General features: G+C 40.6%; 1 protein-coding gene across 3 annotated transcripts in view; it reads left to right on the top strand.

Annotated features, from left to right (window-relative positions):
* Nucleotides 1-21,425, top strand: part of GALNT1 (polypeptide N-acetylgalactosaminyltransferase 1) — a 404,402-nt gene that overhangs the window by 183,148 nt on the left and 199,829 nt on the right. For all 3 annotated transcript variants that reach the window (XM_075212818.1, XM_075212816.1, XM_075212817.1), the window contains exon 5: nucleotides 10,379-10,586. In XM_075212818.1, coding sequence (XP_075068919.1) covers nucleotides 10,379-10,586 — 208 coding nt within the window. The remainder of the gene's footprint in view (nucleotides 1-10,378; nucleotides 10,587-21,425) is intronic.

The raw sequence follows: 21,425 nt of genomic DNA, 5'->3' as shown, positions 1-21,425 counted from the left end.
TAACATGTAAATATATATATGTGTGTGTGTGTACAGCACATATTTTTTTTCAATATTGTCAGGCTCCATAGACCCTGTCAAAAATGTGATACCAACAGCTCCACAAATCTCAAATGAGATTACAACCTGTGTTAAAGTGATAAAACTGTATTTTGTACTCTGCACCACAAATAAGCGATAACTGCCTGCACTTGGTTTTGGGCGCTTACATTATTATATAATTGATCATTGTACTCTTATGTGGGGGCACAGAAAATATTTGACAGCTATGTGCTAGAGAGTACAGAGCTTTGTTTCATTTTTGTTTAGTTGTCAGCAGGGCCGGATTAAGGGAATGGAGGCCCCTGGGCTAAGGGGCCCTCCATTCCCCGCGAGGCCCCCAATGTGAGCCGTCCGCCGCCCCCCACCCCCCGCGAGGACCCCCCCAAGCACTTACCTGTCAGTGCAGTCCTCCGTCCCGGCGCGCTGTAAGCTCCTTACTGAGGAGATCTCGCGAGAGTTCATGAACTCTCGCGAGATATCCTCAGTAAGCAGACTACAGCGCGCCGGGACGGAGGACTGCACTGACAGTACTCAGCAGCATCGATCGGGCCGGGGGCGCCCCCGCCCCCGACCGATCAATAATGCTGCTGAGGAGTTTGAAGGGCCCCCTGGATGCCCGAGGCCCCTGGGCTATAGCCCAGTTAGACCTCGGGTTAATCCGGCCCTGGTTGTCAGTAAACATATTTTACTTTGAGAAATGTACTTTACAAATTTATAAACTGCTTCTTTCCTTTTTGCCAAAAGGCAACTTAATCTGGAACATCTGCTGGTTAGTAATAATCATTTACAAATCTATAAGGTTGAATTTGAACTACCAAAAAATAAATTAATTTGTAGTGTATTTTGGTAGTGGTTAGGAGTATATTGTGAATACCAAAAGGTTACTGTTGAGAAGAACCTCTAAATTTAGGGGCAAGAGATTTTATTATGTTCTGCTGCTCATTTGAAGCCATGGAGCAACAGCTCCAATTGTAAACTGATTTATTTATTATTTATAGGAGAATTTTCAAAGCAAAGATGACATTTTTAAGAATTCAGTATAATTAAGTTGAAACCATCTCTTTTTACATGTTTCTGATCCCGTAAGCACAGCAACACTATATATATATATATATATATATATATATATATATATATATATATATATATATATATATATATATATATATATATATATATATATTATTCGAAGTCAAATAATTGGATGAAGTCGTTTCTAATTAATACCCATCAATTTGATTTTCTTTGTTACGCTACGGCGTGTTCGGGCATATTTAACCACAACACGTGTGAACACTTCTACACACATTTACACATAAACTTGTAAATAGTTCACCTTAACATAGTTCCAACACACAATCGTTTATAATTAAGTGTAATAGAGTTAATAGTAAAATATAATAATGTTAAAAGTACTTTGAGATCGAAGGTTCAGGATACAGGAAACATATCATGTTTAATATCATTCTAATCCCCTATTCATCCTCAGACATCCGTTTCTATCTGCTAAGAGATCGCATCTTGCCAATGTTAGTTATGGATGATAGGGAATTAATGAATAGAATGGTATTGTGTGTGTAATACAAATATACCAGTTTGAACCAGCTTTTCAGCGGTTAGATACGTATGCAGCTGTTGGAGAGTTGACCCCCAACCTTGGAGTGCTTGTTTGGACTGACCTATGACCTGCATTATACCGGACTGTCCTGAATCGTGAACCAATGTAAACATGCCAAGTCATCTTTACTGTTTTCAATGTAACACCAACTGTATAAAAACTGGGCTCTGGGACTATCATACAGTCTTCTTGACCATAAACTTTAGGATTGAATGACTGTATGCTGGATCCAGAGTGCTTGCGCATGTAATCTGCCGTACTTATTTTATTAATTTGTTACACTTGGCTTCTTGCTGTTAAATAACTTTGTGGTTTGGAATCACACAATTCGAAGTGGAATATTTTCATTGAATAGTGACTAGACTAACGTATTATATATATATATATATATATATATATATATATATATATATATATATATATATATATATATATATATATATATATATATGTTAACCCGTGCATTATACTCATGCATTCTAGTCAAATCAAGATACTTAAGGTCTTAAAAAGGTTCTTGTCATGCATTTGGGCCTAGCCCAGGCCTCCTCAGGGGAAGATTGTTACTTCCCGACGCAAGCGCCCTTTTTAATGTGTGTTCATGAGGTAAAATTACCTCACGAAAATGAGTTTGACCCCTCAACTCGTAAATTTAGCCTTTACTACCCCTCCCACGGGGGGAAGGGGGGATGATGGAAGTTAACTGACTTGACTATTCTAATTTTTTTTGTCAAATAATGTCAGTATACATTATTGTGACTTTTATTATTGTTTTGGATATTGTGGTACCAGCGTGGCAGGAGTGCTGTGGACTTATCTACAATTGACTGATATCTATCTATATGTCTCTGAATGCATCCCAGATGAGTACCAAAAGATACCATTATTTGCTTTTTATATGTGCTTTATTTAAGTGTGTTACTTACCGTCTATTAGTAAATTATGATTTTTACAGTATTACACTATTTGAGTTTTTTATTGCTCCTATGATGCTGAGGTTCCAGTTCTAACGAGATAATTCATTTGGATGAGTGACGTTATTGGCAACATCTGTGCATCTTTGGAGACATCAGTTGAGCATATATATCTACCTTCTATTTCTCCTATCTGGTATGCGGATATATGGTTATTTGTGATTTTTTTTGTGGCAGTGGATACAGTGTGTTGTCACGTGTGTATATCTCTAATCACCATTTCGGTTCCATCTTTCATATTGGAGAGTTGTAACCATTCTTGAGTGTGTATCTGATTTATCACACCTTACCTTCTCTCACATTATTACTTATTAATATTGTGGTAATACACTATGTGGCGCCGTGTTTCCTTTATATCTTTATAGATTTTCCAGACTTAACCATCTGTTTTGGAACTGGCTGCCTCCTGTACATTGGACTCTGTGTGAATTAATCCTGCTAAGTGACTTTACATACAGAATAGGGTTACGCGCCCCCTTGTATGTGGTATCTGTTGTTTGTATTAATATATATATATATATATAGTGTATGTATGTCTAATAAATAACGAGACTGTGATTCCACCTTTTAACCAAAGCAGTCAGAACCGGTTATAACTGCATAGGTAGTAACCTTGAACCTGCATGACAAGTTGACACCTGAGCAAAAAGAACGTCACATGAAATGTTGTGTTGACATTCTGCAGCAACTTGACACAGATTCAAACCTGTAATTACTTGTGATGAGATTTGGATTTTCCAGTACAATCCTGAAACCAAAAGACAGTCAATGCACTGGAAAACACCGTCATCAACAAGAATGAAAAAAGCTTGTCAAAGGAAGTAAAAATTCAAAGCAATGCTCATTTTTTTTTTTCAATATCAAGGATGTAATTTTGGAAGAATGGGTTCCAGAAGGCACAACAGTTAATCAGCATCATTGTAAGGAAGTTTTGCAAAAGCTGAGAGAGTCAGAAAGAAACAGCCGCAACTGTGGAAAAATGTTTTATTTTTTCACCAGGACAATGCGCCTGCTCACACAGCACTTTCTGTGAAGCAGTTTTTGACCGACAAACACATTACTACACTTGAACATCCCCCATATTCGCCTGATTTAGCACCTTGCGATTTTTATCTTTTCCCAAAAGTTAAATCCGTGCTTAAAGGGACACATTTTGAGTCAGTTAATGCTGTAAAGAAGAAAACGGCAGATATGTTGAAACAAGTGACATAAATTGATTTGCTCCATGCCTTCGACCAGTGGAAAACAAGACTACAGAGATGTATTAGTGCAAATGGGGAGTATATTGAAGGGGACAAACATTAAATTTTAAATACCAATAAATAATGGTGAGTTATTTAATCAGTCTCGTTATTCAATAGACATACCTTGTATATCGCACATATACAGTGGCTGAAGTGGGCTGGTATACGCTGGTGTGCTGTCATTATATGTTAAAACTTATCAAATTCCATTCACTGCTAAATTACACTTGAACCCCTATATATGGCAGTGTCACAGTCACTAGAGTTCTTGACCCAATGCTCTGCTAGTTGTTGTCACTACTCTCGAGGTGCAGAGTCTAACACAGTGACTGGTCTTCTCCAGGGACCCCCGCAAGAGGGTTTGGGTTTTGCGGCGTCACTGCGCAGGTCGCGGTCCTCGAGTGCAGCAGAGCAACGGTGTACAGCGAGATATATAGTAGATAATGGTAACAATAGGAAGATACTCAGGAGAGCGTAGATATATATGATAATGGTAAGAACACTTTGTCTGGCGAGGGTAATGAGACATAAACTATAAGATAAGCAAACAAAGGTAATGTTATCCCAATAAGACTAAAGCAAATAAGTCCAATAAGAGAGATATAACACTGTAGTGGCAATTGACCAGATAAATACTGATAGAATGAAAGATGGCCAACAGGTAATAGGTAAGTCATTTCAGCATACAGTGGGAGGCAGGTTTAGCACCGATGTGGCTAAGAAGTATCTGGCCAACAGGTGAGAAGCAGCGGTCACTACAGCATACAGCGGAAGGCAGGTTTACCAGCAGCCACAGGAGCAGAGTACACGGCTGACACGAGGAGGTGAGAAGCAAGATCAGACAATTAAGGAGGGGTCAGGAATGCTTAAATAGGAAAAAGGCTAATGGATAGCCAATACCAAAAAAGGAAAGGTTATAAAGAGCCCTCCTGATCTGCACATGCGCAGAAGCACAGTCAAGATGGTGGACGGCTGCGACACAACACAGGCGCCGGCAGAGAGACAACTGGCCCAACTCTAGGTCTAGAAGTCCGGTGAGTGACAGTACCTCCCCCCTTTAAAGGTGTGGACAGAACACTTAGAACCGGGTTTGCCGGGAAACTTGGTGTAAAATTTCTTCAAAAGTGTAGGGGCATTGATGTCCTCAGCACGGGTCCAAGAACGTTCTTCTGGACCAAATCCTTTCCAGTGGACAAGATATCGAACACCTCCTCTAGTCGTCTTTGAGTCAAGAACATGCGTAATCTCAAATTCTTGAAGTTGAATAGGAGGAGATTTTGCAGAAGAAGTAGAGAAACGATTGATAAGAGGTTTAAGCAATGAAATCTGAAATTAATTGGCGATACGAAGATTTTGAGGAAGTTGCAGCTTGAAACATACCAGATTCATCACTTGTAAAATCTTGTATGGACCAATAAATCGTTGAGCCAATTTCATGCAAGGAACTTTTAGCCGGATATTCTTCGTAGATAACCACACACGATCTCCTACTTTCAAGGCAGGGATGGCTCGCCTCTTTCTGTCAGCAAATAATTTGTATCTGGAAGATGCCTTTTTGAGAGCTGATCGGGATTCAGCCCAAATAGATGAAAATCTCTGACGTAAAGTATTAACTACAGGAACCTGCGTAGGTGGAAGAACAGGAAATTCGGAGAGAGAAGGATGGTGACTGTATACCAGGAAAAATGGAGTATTATCTGATGATTCATGATAAGAGTTGTTATGAGCGAACTCGGCCCAAGGAAGGAGATCTGCCCAATCCTCCTGACTGGCAGAGGAAAATATTCTTAAGGAAGTTTCAAGATCCTGGTTAACTTTGTCGGTCTTTCCATTAGACTGAAGAGAGATAAAAATGAATGCCTAGAATCTTGCAAAGGGCACGCCAAAACCTGTATACAAACTGAACACCCCTGTCCGATACGATCTCAGAAGGACATTCATGAATACGAAAAATGTCTTTAATAAAATAATTTGGCAATGTGGGAGAGGAGGGTAGTCCTACCAACGGTACAAAATGAGCCATTTTAGAGAACCTATCTACCACTACCCAAATGGTGTTAAACTTTCTGCTAGGTGAAGGATCGGTGATGAAATCCATGCTTATATGGGACCATGGTTTGAAAGGAATGGAGAGAGGTTTCAGAAGATGGCTGGAGCTTGATGGGAGGATTTACATTGCGTACAGATGTCACACGCAGAGATATACTCTTTAACGTCCCTCCTGATGGTAGGCCACCAATAATTTTGAGAAAATATCTCCAAACGCCAACATTACCAGAGAAGTGAGAGGAGTGATGCCAGGCAAAAATTTTCTTACGAAGCAATGAAGGTACAAAAGTCTTCCCTGGAGGTGGGGTGGTAGAGGAGGAGGCCGCTAAGACCACACATTTGGGGTCCAATATAGGATGTTCCTGTAGATCTTCCGAATCCGAGACAGAAGTGAAAGCGCATTGGCTTTCCTGTTCTTAATAGCAGGCTTGTAAGTGATAATAAGATTGAACTTGGAGAAGAACAACAACCATCTAGCTTGTCGTGGGTTCATACACTGAGCAGATTGTAAATAGAGCAAATTTTTATGATCTGTGAATATAGTGATTGGATGATGAGCTCCCTCTAAAATATATCTCCACTCCTCCAAAGCTACTTTAATAGCTAACAATTCTTTATCTCCAATGGTATAACTTTTTTCTGCCGGTAGTAAACTTCGAGAATAGAAGGGACAAGGATGGAGTTTCTTTTGTGCAGATTATTGAGCAAGCACTGCTCCAATGTCAATGTTGGAGGCATCAACCTCTAGGAAGAAAGAGAGAGCAATGTTGGGTTGCTGAAGAATGGGTGCTGTAGAAAAACTTCTTAAAGAAATTGAAAAGCTTGAAGAGCCTCAGGAGACCATTGCTTAGGATTGGTGCCCTTGCGAGTCAGAGATACTATAGGTGCTACGATGGATGAAAATCCTTGTATAAATCGCCGGTAGTAATTGGCAAAACCCAAAAAGCTCTGAATTGCTTTAAGGCTTATAGGCAGGGGCCAATGCAGGACAGCTCTAACTTTCTCAGGATCTATTTTTAACCCAACTCCAGACACTATATACCCCAAAAACGGAATTTGGGGGATTTCAAAGGAACACTTCTCCAGCTTGCAAAATAACTGATTCTTTCGTAGTCTAGTCAGGACCTCTGCAACATGTTGTTGATGGCTGGACAGGTTTTGGGAAAAAATCAGGATATCATCCAGGTAGACCACCACACACACACAGAGCAAGTCCCGAAAGATCTCATTGACAAATCCTTGGAAGACAGCTGGGTCATTGCATAGCCCAAACGGCATAACCAGATATTCATAGTGTCCATCTCGGGTGTTAAAAGCTGTCTTCCATTCATCTCCACTTTTGATTCTGATGAGATTATATGCACCGTGCAGGTCTAGTTTGGTAAAAATCTGGGAGCCTCAGATACGATCAAACAATTCTGTAATCAACGGGATAGGATACCGATTCTTTATAGTTATGGCATTTAAGCCACGATAGTCAATGCTAGGTCTTAACGTGCCATCTTTTTTTTTTTTTTTTTTTTTTAAAAAAACCCACTCCAGCAGGAGAAGATGAAGGACGAATAAATCCTTGCTGAAGATTTTCTTTAATATAATCTGACATTGCCTGTGTCTCGGGTAAGGTAAGAGGGTACACCAGACCTCTAGGTGGAATTTTACCGGGTTGAAGATCCACAGGACAATCCCAGACCCAATGAGGAGGAAGTTACTGAGAATGTATTTGTCAAATACATCTGCAAAGGAGGCATATTGCAGAGCCAATCCCAGTGGAGGAGTATTGGAAGAAGACTCAACAATCTGAACTGGTAACACTTGAGAGAGACACTTATGACGACAGACTGAACCCCAAGACAAAACTTGGGGATGCTTCCAATCTATCTGTGGTGAGTGGAGTTGAAGCCAAGGAAGCCCCAGGACGAGAGTACTGGTAGTAGCTGGAAGAGCCAACAAAGAAATTTGTTCCTGATGAAGCACTTCTATTTGAAGAGTAAGGGGAATCGTACAATTAGTAATAAGGCCATTGGGGATCCGTGAACCATCAATAGCTGTGATCGCAATGGTTATCTCTAACGGCATAATAGCTATAGACCACTCAGTAACCAGGGTTTGAGAAATAGTTTCCTGCAGCTTCGGAATCTAACAAGGCCTGTGTAGAAAAAGAGCCAGTAGACGTAACAATATTAACTGGAAAAGAACGACTCTTAGATTGAGAAGTACTTGGAGAGGGTTCCAAAGACCCCAACCTGACCTCTCCGGTACAGGTTAGGGTTTTGCGCTTCCCGACCTTCTGGGGCAGGATTTTAACACATAACTAGGATCCGCACAATAAATGCATAATTTATTCTTAAGGCGTCTCTCCTGTTCCTCAGATGTTAATTTAGAGCGGCACAACTCCATAGGTTCCGCTGGTGGAGGAGAGTAACAAGATCGAGATAACACCCGGCCAGGTGGGTGAACAGAAGATTCTTTCTTGAAAGTTCTCTCCTGAAATCTCATATCCACACGATTACATAAAGATATCAAAGTATCCAAAGATGTAGGTAATTCTTGAGAGACTAATACATCTTTGATTTTTTCTGACAGTCCTTGCCAAAATGCCGATATATAAGAGCTTCTTCATTCCATTGAAGTTAAGAAGAAAAGGTGCGGAACAAAATTACATATTGAGCAACTGTTCGAGGACTCTGTCGTAGTCTGAGAAGACTTGAAGCTGGTGAGGTAACCCTTCCTGGTTCATCAAAAACTCTTCGGAAGGTGGCTAAAAAGGCAGAATAATCATTTTAATAAGGGATCATCTTTTTCCCAAAAAGGAGAGGCCCATGCCAGAGCCTGGCCAGAAAATAGTGAGATAATGTAAGCTACTTTAGAATGTTGAGTAGGAAAATTCTGCTGTTGGAGTTCGAAATGATTGGAGCACTGATTGAGGAATCCTCTACAGGTGTTAGGGTCTCCATGAAATTTAGAAGGCGTAGGTAAATGAAGAGAAGAGTATATAGACATTGAAGATCGTTCAGTAGACTGAGAAACTGCCGGAGAGCAATGGGTGGGAGGTGAGGTAGTAATTTGTAACGAATCCACCCGAAAAACCAAGGATTGGAAACATTGTAGTAATTTGTCGTTGCATAGCATCTTGTTGCTCCACTCGTCCCACCAAGTGTTGCAATAAATCTTTAGCTGAAGGTTCCGTACTTGGGTCCGTCATGGTCTGATCTTTCTGTCACGGTCACTAGAGTTCTCGACCCAATGCTTTGCTAGTTGCTGTCACTACTCTCGAGGTGCGGTGTCTAACGCATTAACTGGTCTTCTCCAGGGACCCCCGCAAGAGGGTTTGTGTTTCGCGGCGTCACTGCGCAGGTCACAGTCCTCAAGAGAGTGCAGCAGAGCAACGGTGTACAGCTAAATATATAGTAGATAATGGTAACAATATGAAGATACTCAGGAGAGCGTAGATATATATATGATAATGGTAAGAACACTTTGTCTGGCGAGGGGAATGAGACATAAACTATAGGATAAGCACACAAAGGTAATGGTATCCCAATAAAACTAAAGCAAATGAGTCCAATAAGAGAGATATAACACTGTAGTGGCAATTGACCAAATAAATACTGATAGAATGAAAGATGGCCAACAGGTAATAGGCAAGTCATTTCAGCATACAGTGGGAGGCAGGTTTACCACGGATGTGGCTAAGAAGTATCCGGCCAACAGGTGAGAAGTAGCGGTCACTACAGCATACAGCGGGTGGCAGGTTTACCAGCAGCCACTGGAGCGGAGTACACGGCTGACACGAGGAGGTGATAATCAAGATCAGACAATTAAGGAGGGGTCAGGAATGCCTTAAATAGGAAAAAGGCTAATGGATAGCCAATAACAGTAAAGGAAAGGCCAATACCAATAAAGGAAAGGTTATAAAGAGCCCTCCTGATCTGCACATGCGCAGAAGCACAGTCAAGATGGTGGTCGGCCGCGACGCAACACAGGCGCCGGCAGAGGGACAACTGGCCCAACTCTAGGTCTAGAAGTCCGGTGAGTGACAGGCAGTTTTCTTTGTTTTTGTTGTTTCTTCATATGTGTATTGGGTAACTGGCCTAAATATCATTTTGTGTTTTAAAGAAGTTCTTTAGTAAATGTGGCAATCTGCAGTATAACTTATAATATCTATACACTATAGAATTAGCTAATTTTGAGTTTGCATTCTCCCAGCAAAGCTGCTGCAAATTAAGCTTGTTTGTGAACAGTAAATATACCATGTTGCATATTTGTTTTGCCTCAATGTGCAGTTATTTTTGCTGTATACAACTTTTATTTTTTTGTACAATTGTTATCATATGCCTATCTTTTGTTGCATATGCAATACAAAAATATTTACAGTGTTTCATGCTATGTTTAATTGATTATGTAATGCGGTGTCATTCACAAGTTTATTTTTTTTGTGTTTTATTTATCAGACTTTTTGAAAAGACCACTGGAAATATATGTCAGAAAACTGATAGTGCCAGTGTATGTCATTCGCATGGAACAGCGCTCAGGACTGATAAGGGCCAGGCTAAGAGGTGCTGCTGCTTCCAAAGGACAAGTTATCACATTTCTAGATGCACATTGCGAATGTACAGTAGGATGGCTGGAACCTTTGCTGGCACGGATTAAGCATGACAGGTAAATGCGTAATAGCATCTATGAAACTTGTTCTAATGTATATGGTTTACTTTTTAACAAATATTTAAAACTTTGGAGACATCAGTCAAAGAAATTTTATGTAGTAAAAATAATTTAGAAAGGCTGAACAAACTTTAGGTCTGGACTGACCTTCATGTTCATGTTCATGTCCATGACCCTTTCACTCAACATATTCTTAATCTTATTTTTTTTGCATCGTAGCTACTCATCTGTAATATTACTTTACAGAGCACAGAAAATTAGTAGATATTAAACATTGAATATAGACAAAATAACAGGAATCCTACTGTACAGCTCTTACTGAGAAAAGGGACATGTCCAAGGACAATACTTTTAAGGGACAACTATTTAAAAACTGTCACTGAACCTGAAAATTAGAGACAGCTGGCAGGTATGCATTTTATAAAGAAGTGTTAAACATCTCTACAGTGTTTAGTACACAAGTCATTTTCTCTTTTGAAGACAGTATACTTATAGTTTTGTTGTACTCCTCAAAATTGAGATGGAATTCTATGGTGTATTTGTCCTCCTGTTACCGTGCATTAAGCTTCTGAATTGTGTGCAAATTGTGATATGCTGGCTATGTGTGTGTGTGTTGGGCTTATAAAAGTTTTCGATCGGTGCACTATGCAGGGGGTCTGTTTTACTATTGGTAGCACTACTATAATTATTAGTAGGCTTCACTTGCATTGTGACTGTCTTGCACATTTGAACGCACTATATGCTCTATCAATTTGATCAGAACCAAGATAGAGAGATACACATTATATATATATATATATATATATATATATATATATATATATATATATATATATATATATACACACACATATACTTAGTGGCGTCTGTGTGTGGAAAAAAAAAAAACAAGTTGCAGCGCCACCTGCTGGGCAGAGTTATACACTGACCTACTAAATTCTTAGTGTGTGTGGGAAAAAAAATTCAAAAAGGCCTGAAATTTGGTAGGGCTCAAACTCATTTCCGTGAGGTAATTTTACCTCATGAACACACATGTGTAGAGGCGTGCGTTAGTGTGTGTGTGTGGAAAAAACTATTTCCTCAGAAAGGGCTCATCCAATTGACCTGAAATTTGGTATACTGACATTATTTGACAAAAAAATTAGAATAGTCAAGTCAGTTAACTTCCATCATCCCCCCTTCCCCCCATGGGAGGGGTAGTAAAGGCTAAATTTACAAGTTGAGGGGTCAAACTCATTTTCGTGCAGTAATTTTACCTCATGAACACACATTAAAAAGGGCGCTTGCGTCGGGAAGTAACAATCTTCCCCTGAGGAGGCCTGGGCTAAGCCCAAATGCATGACAAGAACCTTTTTAACACCTTAAGTATCTTGATTTGACTAGAATGCATGAGTATCATGCACGGGTTAACTTGTGTGTGTGTGTGTGTATGTATATATATATATATATATATATATATATATATATATATATATATATATATATTATTTATTGTGACAAGAGCCCGCTACTGCAGAAGCACACGCGTACAACTTCTTCCATTTTATGGTTCTTTATTGTCAGGATGGTAATAATGTTTTGACACCGTATACTTGCACAGCAATTATGGAGACCCTCAACGCTTACTATACATAGTCCAGCTCTCTGTCCAGATCAGCCAGCTAGCCCAGCGTTGATCTCCCTGAACAATGAAACAAGCAGGGTTTTATACCTGACACTCCTCCCACAGGCCTAACTTGATGGACAGGTGACACACCCACCTTCTCTTTAAAAGGAAACGCCCATCCCTGGCTCTGTTTAGACTATCAGACCCACCCTGTCTGTTTGCTGAGAGGAAGCAGCTTTTAAATCATGTAAGTAAACCAATTTTAAACTACACATATGTTTTTACCTGGTTTAATCTCCACCTAGGTACATAACTGTGCCAATGTTTTACTCTACTTCCCTGCTTTTTCGGCCTATTGCCAGCTAAATGCCTCCTTTTGTTACATATCCCTCCCCCTAGCGTCTCCAAGTAGGGGGACGCGGACTTCGCGAGGAGCGCATATTTTCGTGACAACGCATCTGCATTTTTGTGTAGAATCCCAGGCCTATGTTCTACTGAGAACTTGAAAGGTTGTAGTGCCAAGAACCAGCGGGTTACCTTGGCATTTACCTCCCGGTTGTTCTGCATCCATCTTAATGGTGCATGGTCTGTTATTAGGGTGAACTCTCTGCCTAGGAGATAATTGCGCAGAGCTTCTGTAGCCCATTTTATGGCGAGACATTCTTTCTCCACAGTGGCATATTTTTGTTCCCTTGGAAGCAACTTACGACTTAGGTACAGAACAGGATTTTTTACTCCATTCTTCTCCTGTGACAAGACTGCACCTAAGCCAACACCAGAAGCATCAGTTTGGAGGAAGAAGCTCCGGGTAAAATCTGGTGCTTGTAGAACTGGAGAGGAACAAAGAGCTAACCGAAGATCAGACCAGGCGGTTTCTGCAGAGTCAACCAGGTTAATCTATCTGGACAACTTTTTTTTAACATGTCCGTAAGTGGAGCAGCTCTAGTGGCGAAGTGGCTTACAAACCGCCTGTAGTAACCTACTAAGCCTAAAAAGGTTCTTAACTGTGACTTTTTCTCTGGTCTTGTCCAATTTTTGACTGCCTCCACTTTGTCTAGCTGGGGTTTTACATGCCCTCGACCAACAATGTACCCCAAATATTTGGCTTCTCTCATGGCTATGGCACATTTCTCTTGGTTAGCTGTTAACCCTGTGGACCGTAATGAAGCTAAGACCGCCTCAACTTTGGCTAAATGTGATCCCCAGTCTGGGGTATAACTCACTATATCCTCCAAGCAAGCAGCTGCATAAGCTGTGTGAGGTCGTAGCAATTTATTCATAGCCCTTTGGAAGGTGGCAGGTGCCCCATGCAACCCAAAGGGTAGGACTTTATATTGATAGAGACCATCAGGGGAGGAAAATGCAGTCTTTGGCTTGGCCGTGGAAGTCAGGGGATCTTGCCAATAACCATTTGTTAGATCAAGGGTTGTTAAATAATTGCTACCAGCAAGATTTTCCACTAGTTCATCCACACGTGGTATCGGATAGGCATCAAACTGTGACCTACTGTTTAGGCACCTAAAGTCATTGCAGAACCTAATTGTCTCATTGAGTTTCGGGACAAGCACAATGGGACTGTTCCATTCACTAGTGGACTCTTCAATTACATCTAACTGGAGCATCTTCTCGACCTCCTTTCTCACGTCCACCCGTCTGGCTTCTGGAATACGATATGGCTTCTGCTTGGCAATGACTCCTGGCGCAGTGACAATGTCGTGTTTGATTAAGGAAGTGTGCCCAGGAATGGAAGAGAAGACATCCCTGTTCCGGCGAATCATTTCTTCAGTCTGTTGTCTCTGCTGAATGGACAAGGCTGGCTCTATGGGCACTTCAGACTTTTCAATGTCAGTACTCACTACCTGAGGAGAGGTTTCCTCATCATGCCAGGGTTTAAGGAGGTTCACATGATATATTTGCTCCTCCCTTCTCCTACCTAACTGGTGGACTCTGTAATTGACAGGACCGACAGCCTCTAGAACTTCATATGGACCCTGCCAATGGGCGAAAAGTTTGCTTACCTGGGTAGGAACCAGGACTAGGACCTTGTCCCCAGGCTTGAAAGATCGAACATCATCACTTTTGTCATAACTTTTCTTCTGTCGTTCCTGAGCCTCTTTTACATGTTGCGGCACAATGGGCCCTATCTTTCCTAGCCTCTCATACATTTGGGACACAAATTGTACCAGATTTGGCTCCCTGGGACCTTGCTGCTCCCACCCTTCTTTTAACATATCCAAGAAACCCCTGGGCTGTCTCCCAAACAATAACTCAAAGGGACTAAACTCTGTTGAAGCTTGAGCTACCCCACGGATGGCAAACATCAAATAGGGAATAAGAGTGTCCCGATCTTTTTTTTCTTGAGCCACTGCTTTCCTGAGCATGTGCTTTAATGTGCGGTTAAAGCGTTCCACCAAGCCAACTGTTTGTGGATGGTATACAGAGGTGTGAAGCGCCGTAACCCCTAGCAACTGGCACATGTCCTTCATCAGTTTAGACATGAATGGAGTACCCTGGTCTGTGAGAATTTATTTGGGTATTCCCAAGCGTGTAAACATCAATACAAGTTCTCTAGCTATGGTGCTGGACTTTATGTTTCGTAGGGGAATTGTCTCTGGATACCTGGTTGCATAGTCAAGCACAACTAGTATATATTGGTGTCCACGTGCGGATTTTTCCAGGGGCCCCACAAGTTCCATAGCTATCCCTTCAAAGGGAACTTGTGCTATTGGTATTGGAATGAGAGGTGCCCTGTACATGGGTTTGAGACAGGTTCTCTGACAAATGGGACAGGACCGGCAATACTTTTTCACTGCCATGTGTACCCCGGGCCAGTAAAACCTAAGCAGAACTCGTTCCCGTGTTTTATCCTCCCCTAGGTGTCCCCCATAGACTTGTATATGTGCTGCTTTTAACACTAGGGTTACATGGACCTGAGGAACCATTAATTGTTCTACTTTTTCCCCCTGTACATTAGCAACTCTATACAGGAAATTATTTTTAACAATAAAATATGGTATACCTTCTGCAGGCTGGGCGGCTTTCGCTACCCCATTTACCTCAGTCACACTTTTAAAGGCATGTTCCAAAGTGGCATCATTAAGTTGGTTTTAAGCAAAGTCCTGCAAAGGAAACAAAATTAGTATTGCGGACCAGTCCGTATCCTCACTGACAGGCGGGATGGGCTCATCTGCGACATCACCGACCAATGCTAGTTTGGACTATCCATGTTTCCCCACAGTTGGATGCTTTTGTGGAACTCCTGCTGTGACTCCCAGGATGGCATTCCGGTTTGGCGGTTCCCAAAGATTTATGTCCAGATGTTGTGGATTCTTAGGCGGTTCCTTTAAGACCAGGCTTCCGACCGTTGCATCAGTTGCCGGCATGTCCTACCGGATCCGCTCACCGAGGACATCATTAAACAGTGGGAAGTCTCTGCCCAAAATTAGTGGATATGGGAGTTTAGGTGCTATGGCAGCTACCACCATAACAGTTTTGTCTTTGAGTGTGACTGGTAGTATTGTTCTTTCATACTCCTCTGTTGTGCCATGTACGCATGAACTTTCACTTTGGGCAACCGAGAAGTTATGGTTTCGGGTAAAGCAGAGCTGGAAACCAATGAGAGTTCACTCCCCGAGTAAACCAAGGCCAGAACAAGGTTTTGGTTGATTAGCACAGTCACCCGGAACAAACAAGTACTTCCTGATGTGGGACTCATGGTAAAACAGCTTGGAAATGCAGGCCCAATACGTGCCACGGAACAGTCCATGGGTTCCGGTAGTTTAGGACACTCTGCCTTAAAGTGGCCTGGCTCAAAACATTCAAAACACTTCAGATTAGACAGCTTTGCACCTGGCCCTCTGTCCGTAGCAGTTTTGCCATTGGGCCCTGTGGCAAGGATTGTCAAACCTGGCTTTTGGCGTGGCAGCGGCTTAGGCACAAATGCAGGTTCTTTAGTCAATTGCTGTAGCGCACAAAACCTTTCTACCACGGTGGCAAGCTCTTCATAAGTTTGTGGGTCTGATTGCAGAACCCACCTTTGCAAATCGCGGTTCAGCCCCCGGATGCAGTGATCTTTCGCCAAAACTTCAATAATCCGAGAAGGCGAATTCTCCTCAGGCTGCAGCCATTTCTTTAAAATTTTAGAAAGCTCAGCCACTTGCGCTCTGACTGGTTTTTCTTTATCATAGCGCCATTGTTGATAGCGCTGGGCTCGGCCTGGCCCGGAAACTCCAATGCGAGCCAATATCTCAGACTTTAGGCACAGATAATCAGAGGCCCGTTCCTCATCTAGATCCATATAAGCTCGCTGAGCTTCACCAGTCAGATATGGTGCCAGTCTCTCAGCCCAATTTTTAGGAGGCCATTTTGCCCTTTTTGCAAGTCTCTCGAAAGACACCAGATATGCTTTTACGTCATCAGCTGGTGACATTTTCTGGAGAACAGGACCAGGTGGTTCATTTCTGTGATGCCTCACCTGGCTTAACTCTTCTCTTAAGAGGCTTGTGTTTTCCACCTGTGCCTCGGTGACTTGTAGCATCTGAGCTTGCTGCTGTTGCTGCGTAGCGGCCACATTCACGAGGGTTCTCAGTACTTCCTCCATGTTGACGTCTGCGCGGGTTGGGTAGCGGAAACTTGCTTCCCAGAGGATCCCACTCCTGATACTACTTGTGCCAAGAGCCTGCTACTGCAGAAGCACACGCGTACAATTTCTTCCTTTTTATGGTTCTTTATTGTCAGGATGGTAATAATGTTTTGACACCGTATACTTGCACAGCATTTATGGAGACCCTCAACGCTTACTATACATAGTCCAGCTCTCTGTCCAGATCAGCCAGCTAGCCCAGCATTGATTTCCCTGAACAATGAAACAAGCAGAGTTTTATAACTGACACTCCTCCCACAGGCCTAGCTTGATGGACTTGTGACACACCCATCTTCTCTTTAAAAGGAAACGCCCATCCCTGGCTCTGTTTAGACTATCAGACCCACCCTGTCTGTTTGCTGAGAGGAAGCAGCTTTTAAATCATGTAAGTAAACCAATTTTAAACTACACATATGTTTTTACCTGGTTTAATCTCCACCTAGGTACATAACTGTGCCAATGTTTTACTCTACTTCCCTGCTTTCTCTGCATATTGCCAGCTAAATGCCTCCTTTTATTACTATATATATATATATATATATATATATATATATATATATATATATATATATATATATATATATATATATATATATAGTTAACCTGTGCATGATACTCATGCATTCTAGTCAAATCAAGCTACTTAAGGTGTTAAAAAGGTTCTTGTCATGCATTTGGGCCGTAGCCCAGGCCTCCTCAGGGGAAGAGTGTTACTTCCCGACGTAAGCAACCTTTTTTAACGTGGTTTTGTCCACATGTCACCACCTCATCATTCTTCTCCATCACCTCATCCTTCATTTTTATCGCCACATCTATCCAGATGTCTATCCAGACACAGGGATCTCTCTCAGTGGTCCTCAGTATCACACTCCTCTCACTCTGTCACCCCCGGCAACCACCAACCACTCCCCACTGTCACCCCCGGCAACCACCAACCACTCCTAACTGTCACTTCTCCTTCAAAAAATATATTTTTTTTTAAAGAAAATCTTTATAAACACTTTTAACAATTAACAAATGAAATTAACAAATTAAAAACATCTGAGTATACCAAATTTTAGCCCTTTCTGAATTTTTTTTTCCACACACACTAAGAATTTAGTAGGTCAGTGTATAGCTCCGCCCAGCAGGTGGCGCTGCAGCTTGGTTTTATTTTTTCCACACACAGACAGACTAACACACGCCACTAGACATGTGTATATATATATATATATATATATATATATATATATATATTATAAATGTCTAGTGGCGTGTGTTAATCTGTCTGTGTGTGTGGAAAAAATAAAGCCAAGCTGCAGCGCCACCTGCTGGGCGGAGTTATACACTGACCTACTAAATTCTTAGTGTGTGTGAAAAAAAATTTCAGAAAGGGCTGAAATTTGGTATACTAAGATGTTTTTAATTTGTTAATTGTTAAAAGTGTTTATAAAGATTTAAAAATATATATATATATATTTCTTGAAGGAGAAGTGACAGTTGGGAGTGGTTGGTGGTTGCCGGGGGTGACAGTGGGGAGTGGTTGGTGGTTGAGGCCTGGGCCATGGCCCACATGCATGACAAGAACCTTTTTAACACCTTAAGTAGCTTGATTTGACTAGAATGCATGAGTATCATGCACAGGTTAACTTGTGTATATATATTTATTTGTGTGTATATATGTATATATATATATATATATATATATATATATATATATATATATATATATATATATATATATGTATATATATATATAGAGAGAGAGAGAGAGAGAGACTCGCTCTCAGAATAAGTTTGTATTAAGGATCCTAATGTGTACCCCTCCAATCTGCGTTTCGCAGCAGAATGCAAGATTTGCTAGACAAAGCAACACTTTTCCAGTCTTCAACTGTCCAGCTTTAGTTTTTTTAGTTACTGTGGTGTTGCCTTCCTTGCAATTTCAACCCGTCTGTTAATGAGAGGTCAGAGGAGTATGGCCAAATTGTTTTTGCCCACAGGATATTTTTTGTTTTGCACACCATTTCCTTTTTACTCTGCAGAATGGGTGAAAATCCCATGACATCATCAGTTATTGATATATTCAACAAACACCATCTGGCACCAGCAATGATTACATGGTCAGTCACTTATCACATTTCTTCCCTATCTTGGTGTTTAGTTTGAACAACAGTTAATTCTCTTGACCATGTCTGCATGCTTTTATGTATGACTCTGTTCCATTTGATTGGCTGATTAGATATTTGCTCAGACCAATATACAGAGTGTTGTGCTTGGAAAGCCCAAGCGCCCTTTTGTAATTTAACCAATTCTGGGCAGTAGTGTGTGGGTTTGTTAGGGAATTTAGACTGTAAGCTCCAATAGGGTAGGGACTGATGTGAGTGTGTTCTCTGTACAGCGCTGCGGAATTAGTGGTGCTATATAAATAAATGGTGCTGATGGTTTTTTGAATAAGTGTGTGACCGGATGGATCGCCTATGCCACCCTGACTTTTGTTGCTGGAAACCGGCTGAGCTTACTATGCCACTGTTCCCTTACGTTATCCCAAATGCACCCTCTTTTTTCTGGGTAACTTTCACTGCTAGTGTACTTCTGTGCTGGTACACTTGGGCTGGTAACTCCGGACCTCTTACTATGGATCAGGGTTGCTTTGGATGGATCCCCCCTGGCCTATCACACTGATCAGAGCTGCTGGGTAGCGGCAGAGCGGTGGTACTAGAGACCTGGGTCCAAACCTCAGAAACAGCAGGTGAAAGGATTAGATTTAGGGTCTAATCTGCAGCTAAAAGTATTACAGCAATATTGGAGAAGTTGTCAAGCAGGGTCTTGAAGCAAAGAGTGCTGTTTTATTTTTCTCAGGTGCCCTGACAAGGACAGTTCCACTGATTAAAGGTATCAGTGGTCAGGTCAGATGGAACATCAGAATGATACATTTCAGTGTACAGTGTACAGCTTTTTATACAGATTTGGGTACAGGCTATTTTTAGAATCAGGATGTAACCTTTCTACCAAAACAGATTTACATGCATTGCAAAGCTAACAATATTTACATTTATCTATGATATCTTACAAATTTAGTGATGTCCTGCATTTTTTTAGATACAGGAAATCTAGTAGCAAGGTCTTAATTAACCCTTCCTGTCTTCAAAAGGCCTCGCACAAACAATCCATTTCCCCTCATCACAGTACACAAAGGGCTTCCATCCACATAGGTTTATTGTATCAGATATATACCTTAAGAAATAATACATTTCCTCTAGCAAGGCTAAACAAGAAACACATTTCTTCCCCTGGTCTCAGAAATTAAAGATTTCCCTTACCAAAATATACACAATATCAAAAATAAGTGCATGTGCAATTATATAAATAAGCGCCCTGCGCTCTTTCCTTTAAATAAATTTATACCGTAAGTTATTTATATGTGATCCAATCGCAAAGTGAAACACCTTTTATTAAAAAAGAAAAAAAACAGTGAGCTTGCAACACCTGGTTGCAATGCTATCTGAGTTGTAGATAAATGAATGCATTTCACATCTCTGGTAACTTTCCTTCCCCCTTAGATATTGATTTCCATGATCATAGCATGCCAAAGTTGTTCTTTCATAGCTTACTTATTAAATGAAATGTAGACCATTACATACCGGACAGATAATCTTAATATTCACTTAGTTGGCAAAGATGACGTGTTAATAAATAATGAAGATTGAATGAGTGCTTTTTAATGGACTTCTAAAACAGCATGGTGTAGATACTGAGCATAGACATGTCTGAGTAGTAAAAAAAAAAAAATCAATGGTTACAGCTCATGAAAGCACTTCACTAACTGTAATTAAAGAAGCGTGTTTTATAGTGAACATGTTTGCTAACTCAACATCTTTCAAGTCAGGCAGATGTGTTGAGTTGTGTTTTTGTTTTGTATTCTTTTTTTTTTGTTTTGTCTTTTAAATCTGAAGTCATAACTACCATGTTAACACTTTAAATATATGGTAAGTTTGTACCAGTTAATTGAAAGTGTGTTTGTATGGTTATTTAAAGATAAACTGAGATTAACACACTAATGATATAAATGCACATAATTTCACAAATTAGCATTTTGAAATGTTTTGACACATTTCATCTTAAAATATAAAAACTTCATAATTGATTGAAGTCAAGTATTTGTCCATGTGATTACTATGTCATGTTTACACAAACAGTGGCTATCACTTCTTTTTTAATTTTTCACATTTAAATGTTCTTTCATGCTGGATTCAAAATGGATTTGTTTGTGAAATCTTGACAATTACGAATACAACACACAAACGCTAAATTTGTTTGTTTACAAATAAAAATAAAATTCTATTTCTTCACAAACTTTTTTTAATACTTGGTAACAGAACCTTTATTTGCAATTACAGTTATGTCTCTGGGTATTTCTTTGCCAGTTTTGCATGTTTGGTCAATGCATTATTTCACAGTTAATCTTTACAGTATTGCTATATATAATAGTAAGTCTGAGATGCATATGTTTGTGTGTGCTTCACCACTAAGCGGTTCATGGGGTTCCTTACCAAATTTTTTTGGGGCAAACATAACTAGTTATGTCCCTGACTTATAAATTTTGAATAAT

The sequence above is a fragment of the Mixophyes fleayi genome, chromosome 5, assembly GCF_038048845.1.
Source record: "Mixophyes fleayi isolate aMixFle1 chromosome 5, aMixFle1.hap1, whole genome shotgun sequence".
Lineage (NCBI taxonomy): Eukaryota > Metazoa > Chordata > Amphibia > Anura > Limnodynastidae > Mixophyes > Mixophyes fleayi.
The sequence above is the reverse complement of the archived record's forward strand: the minus strand, read 5'-3'. Positions and strand labels throughout refer to the sequence as shown.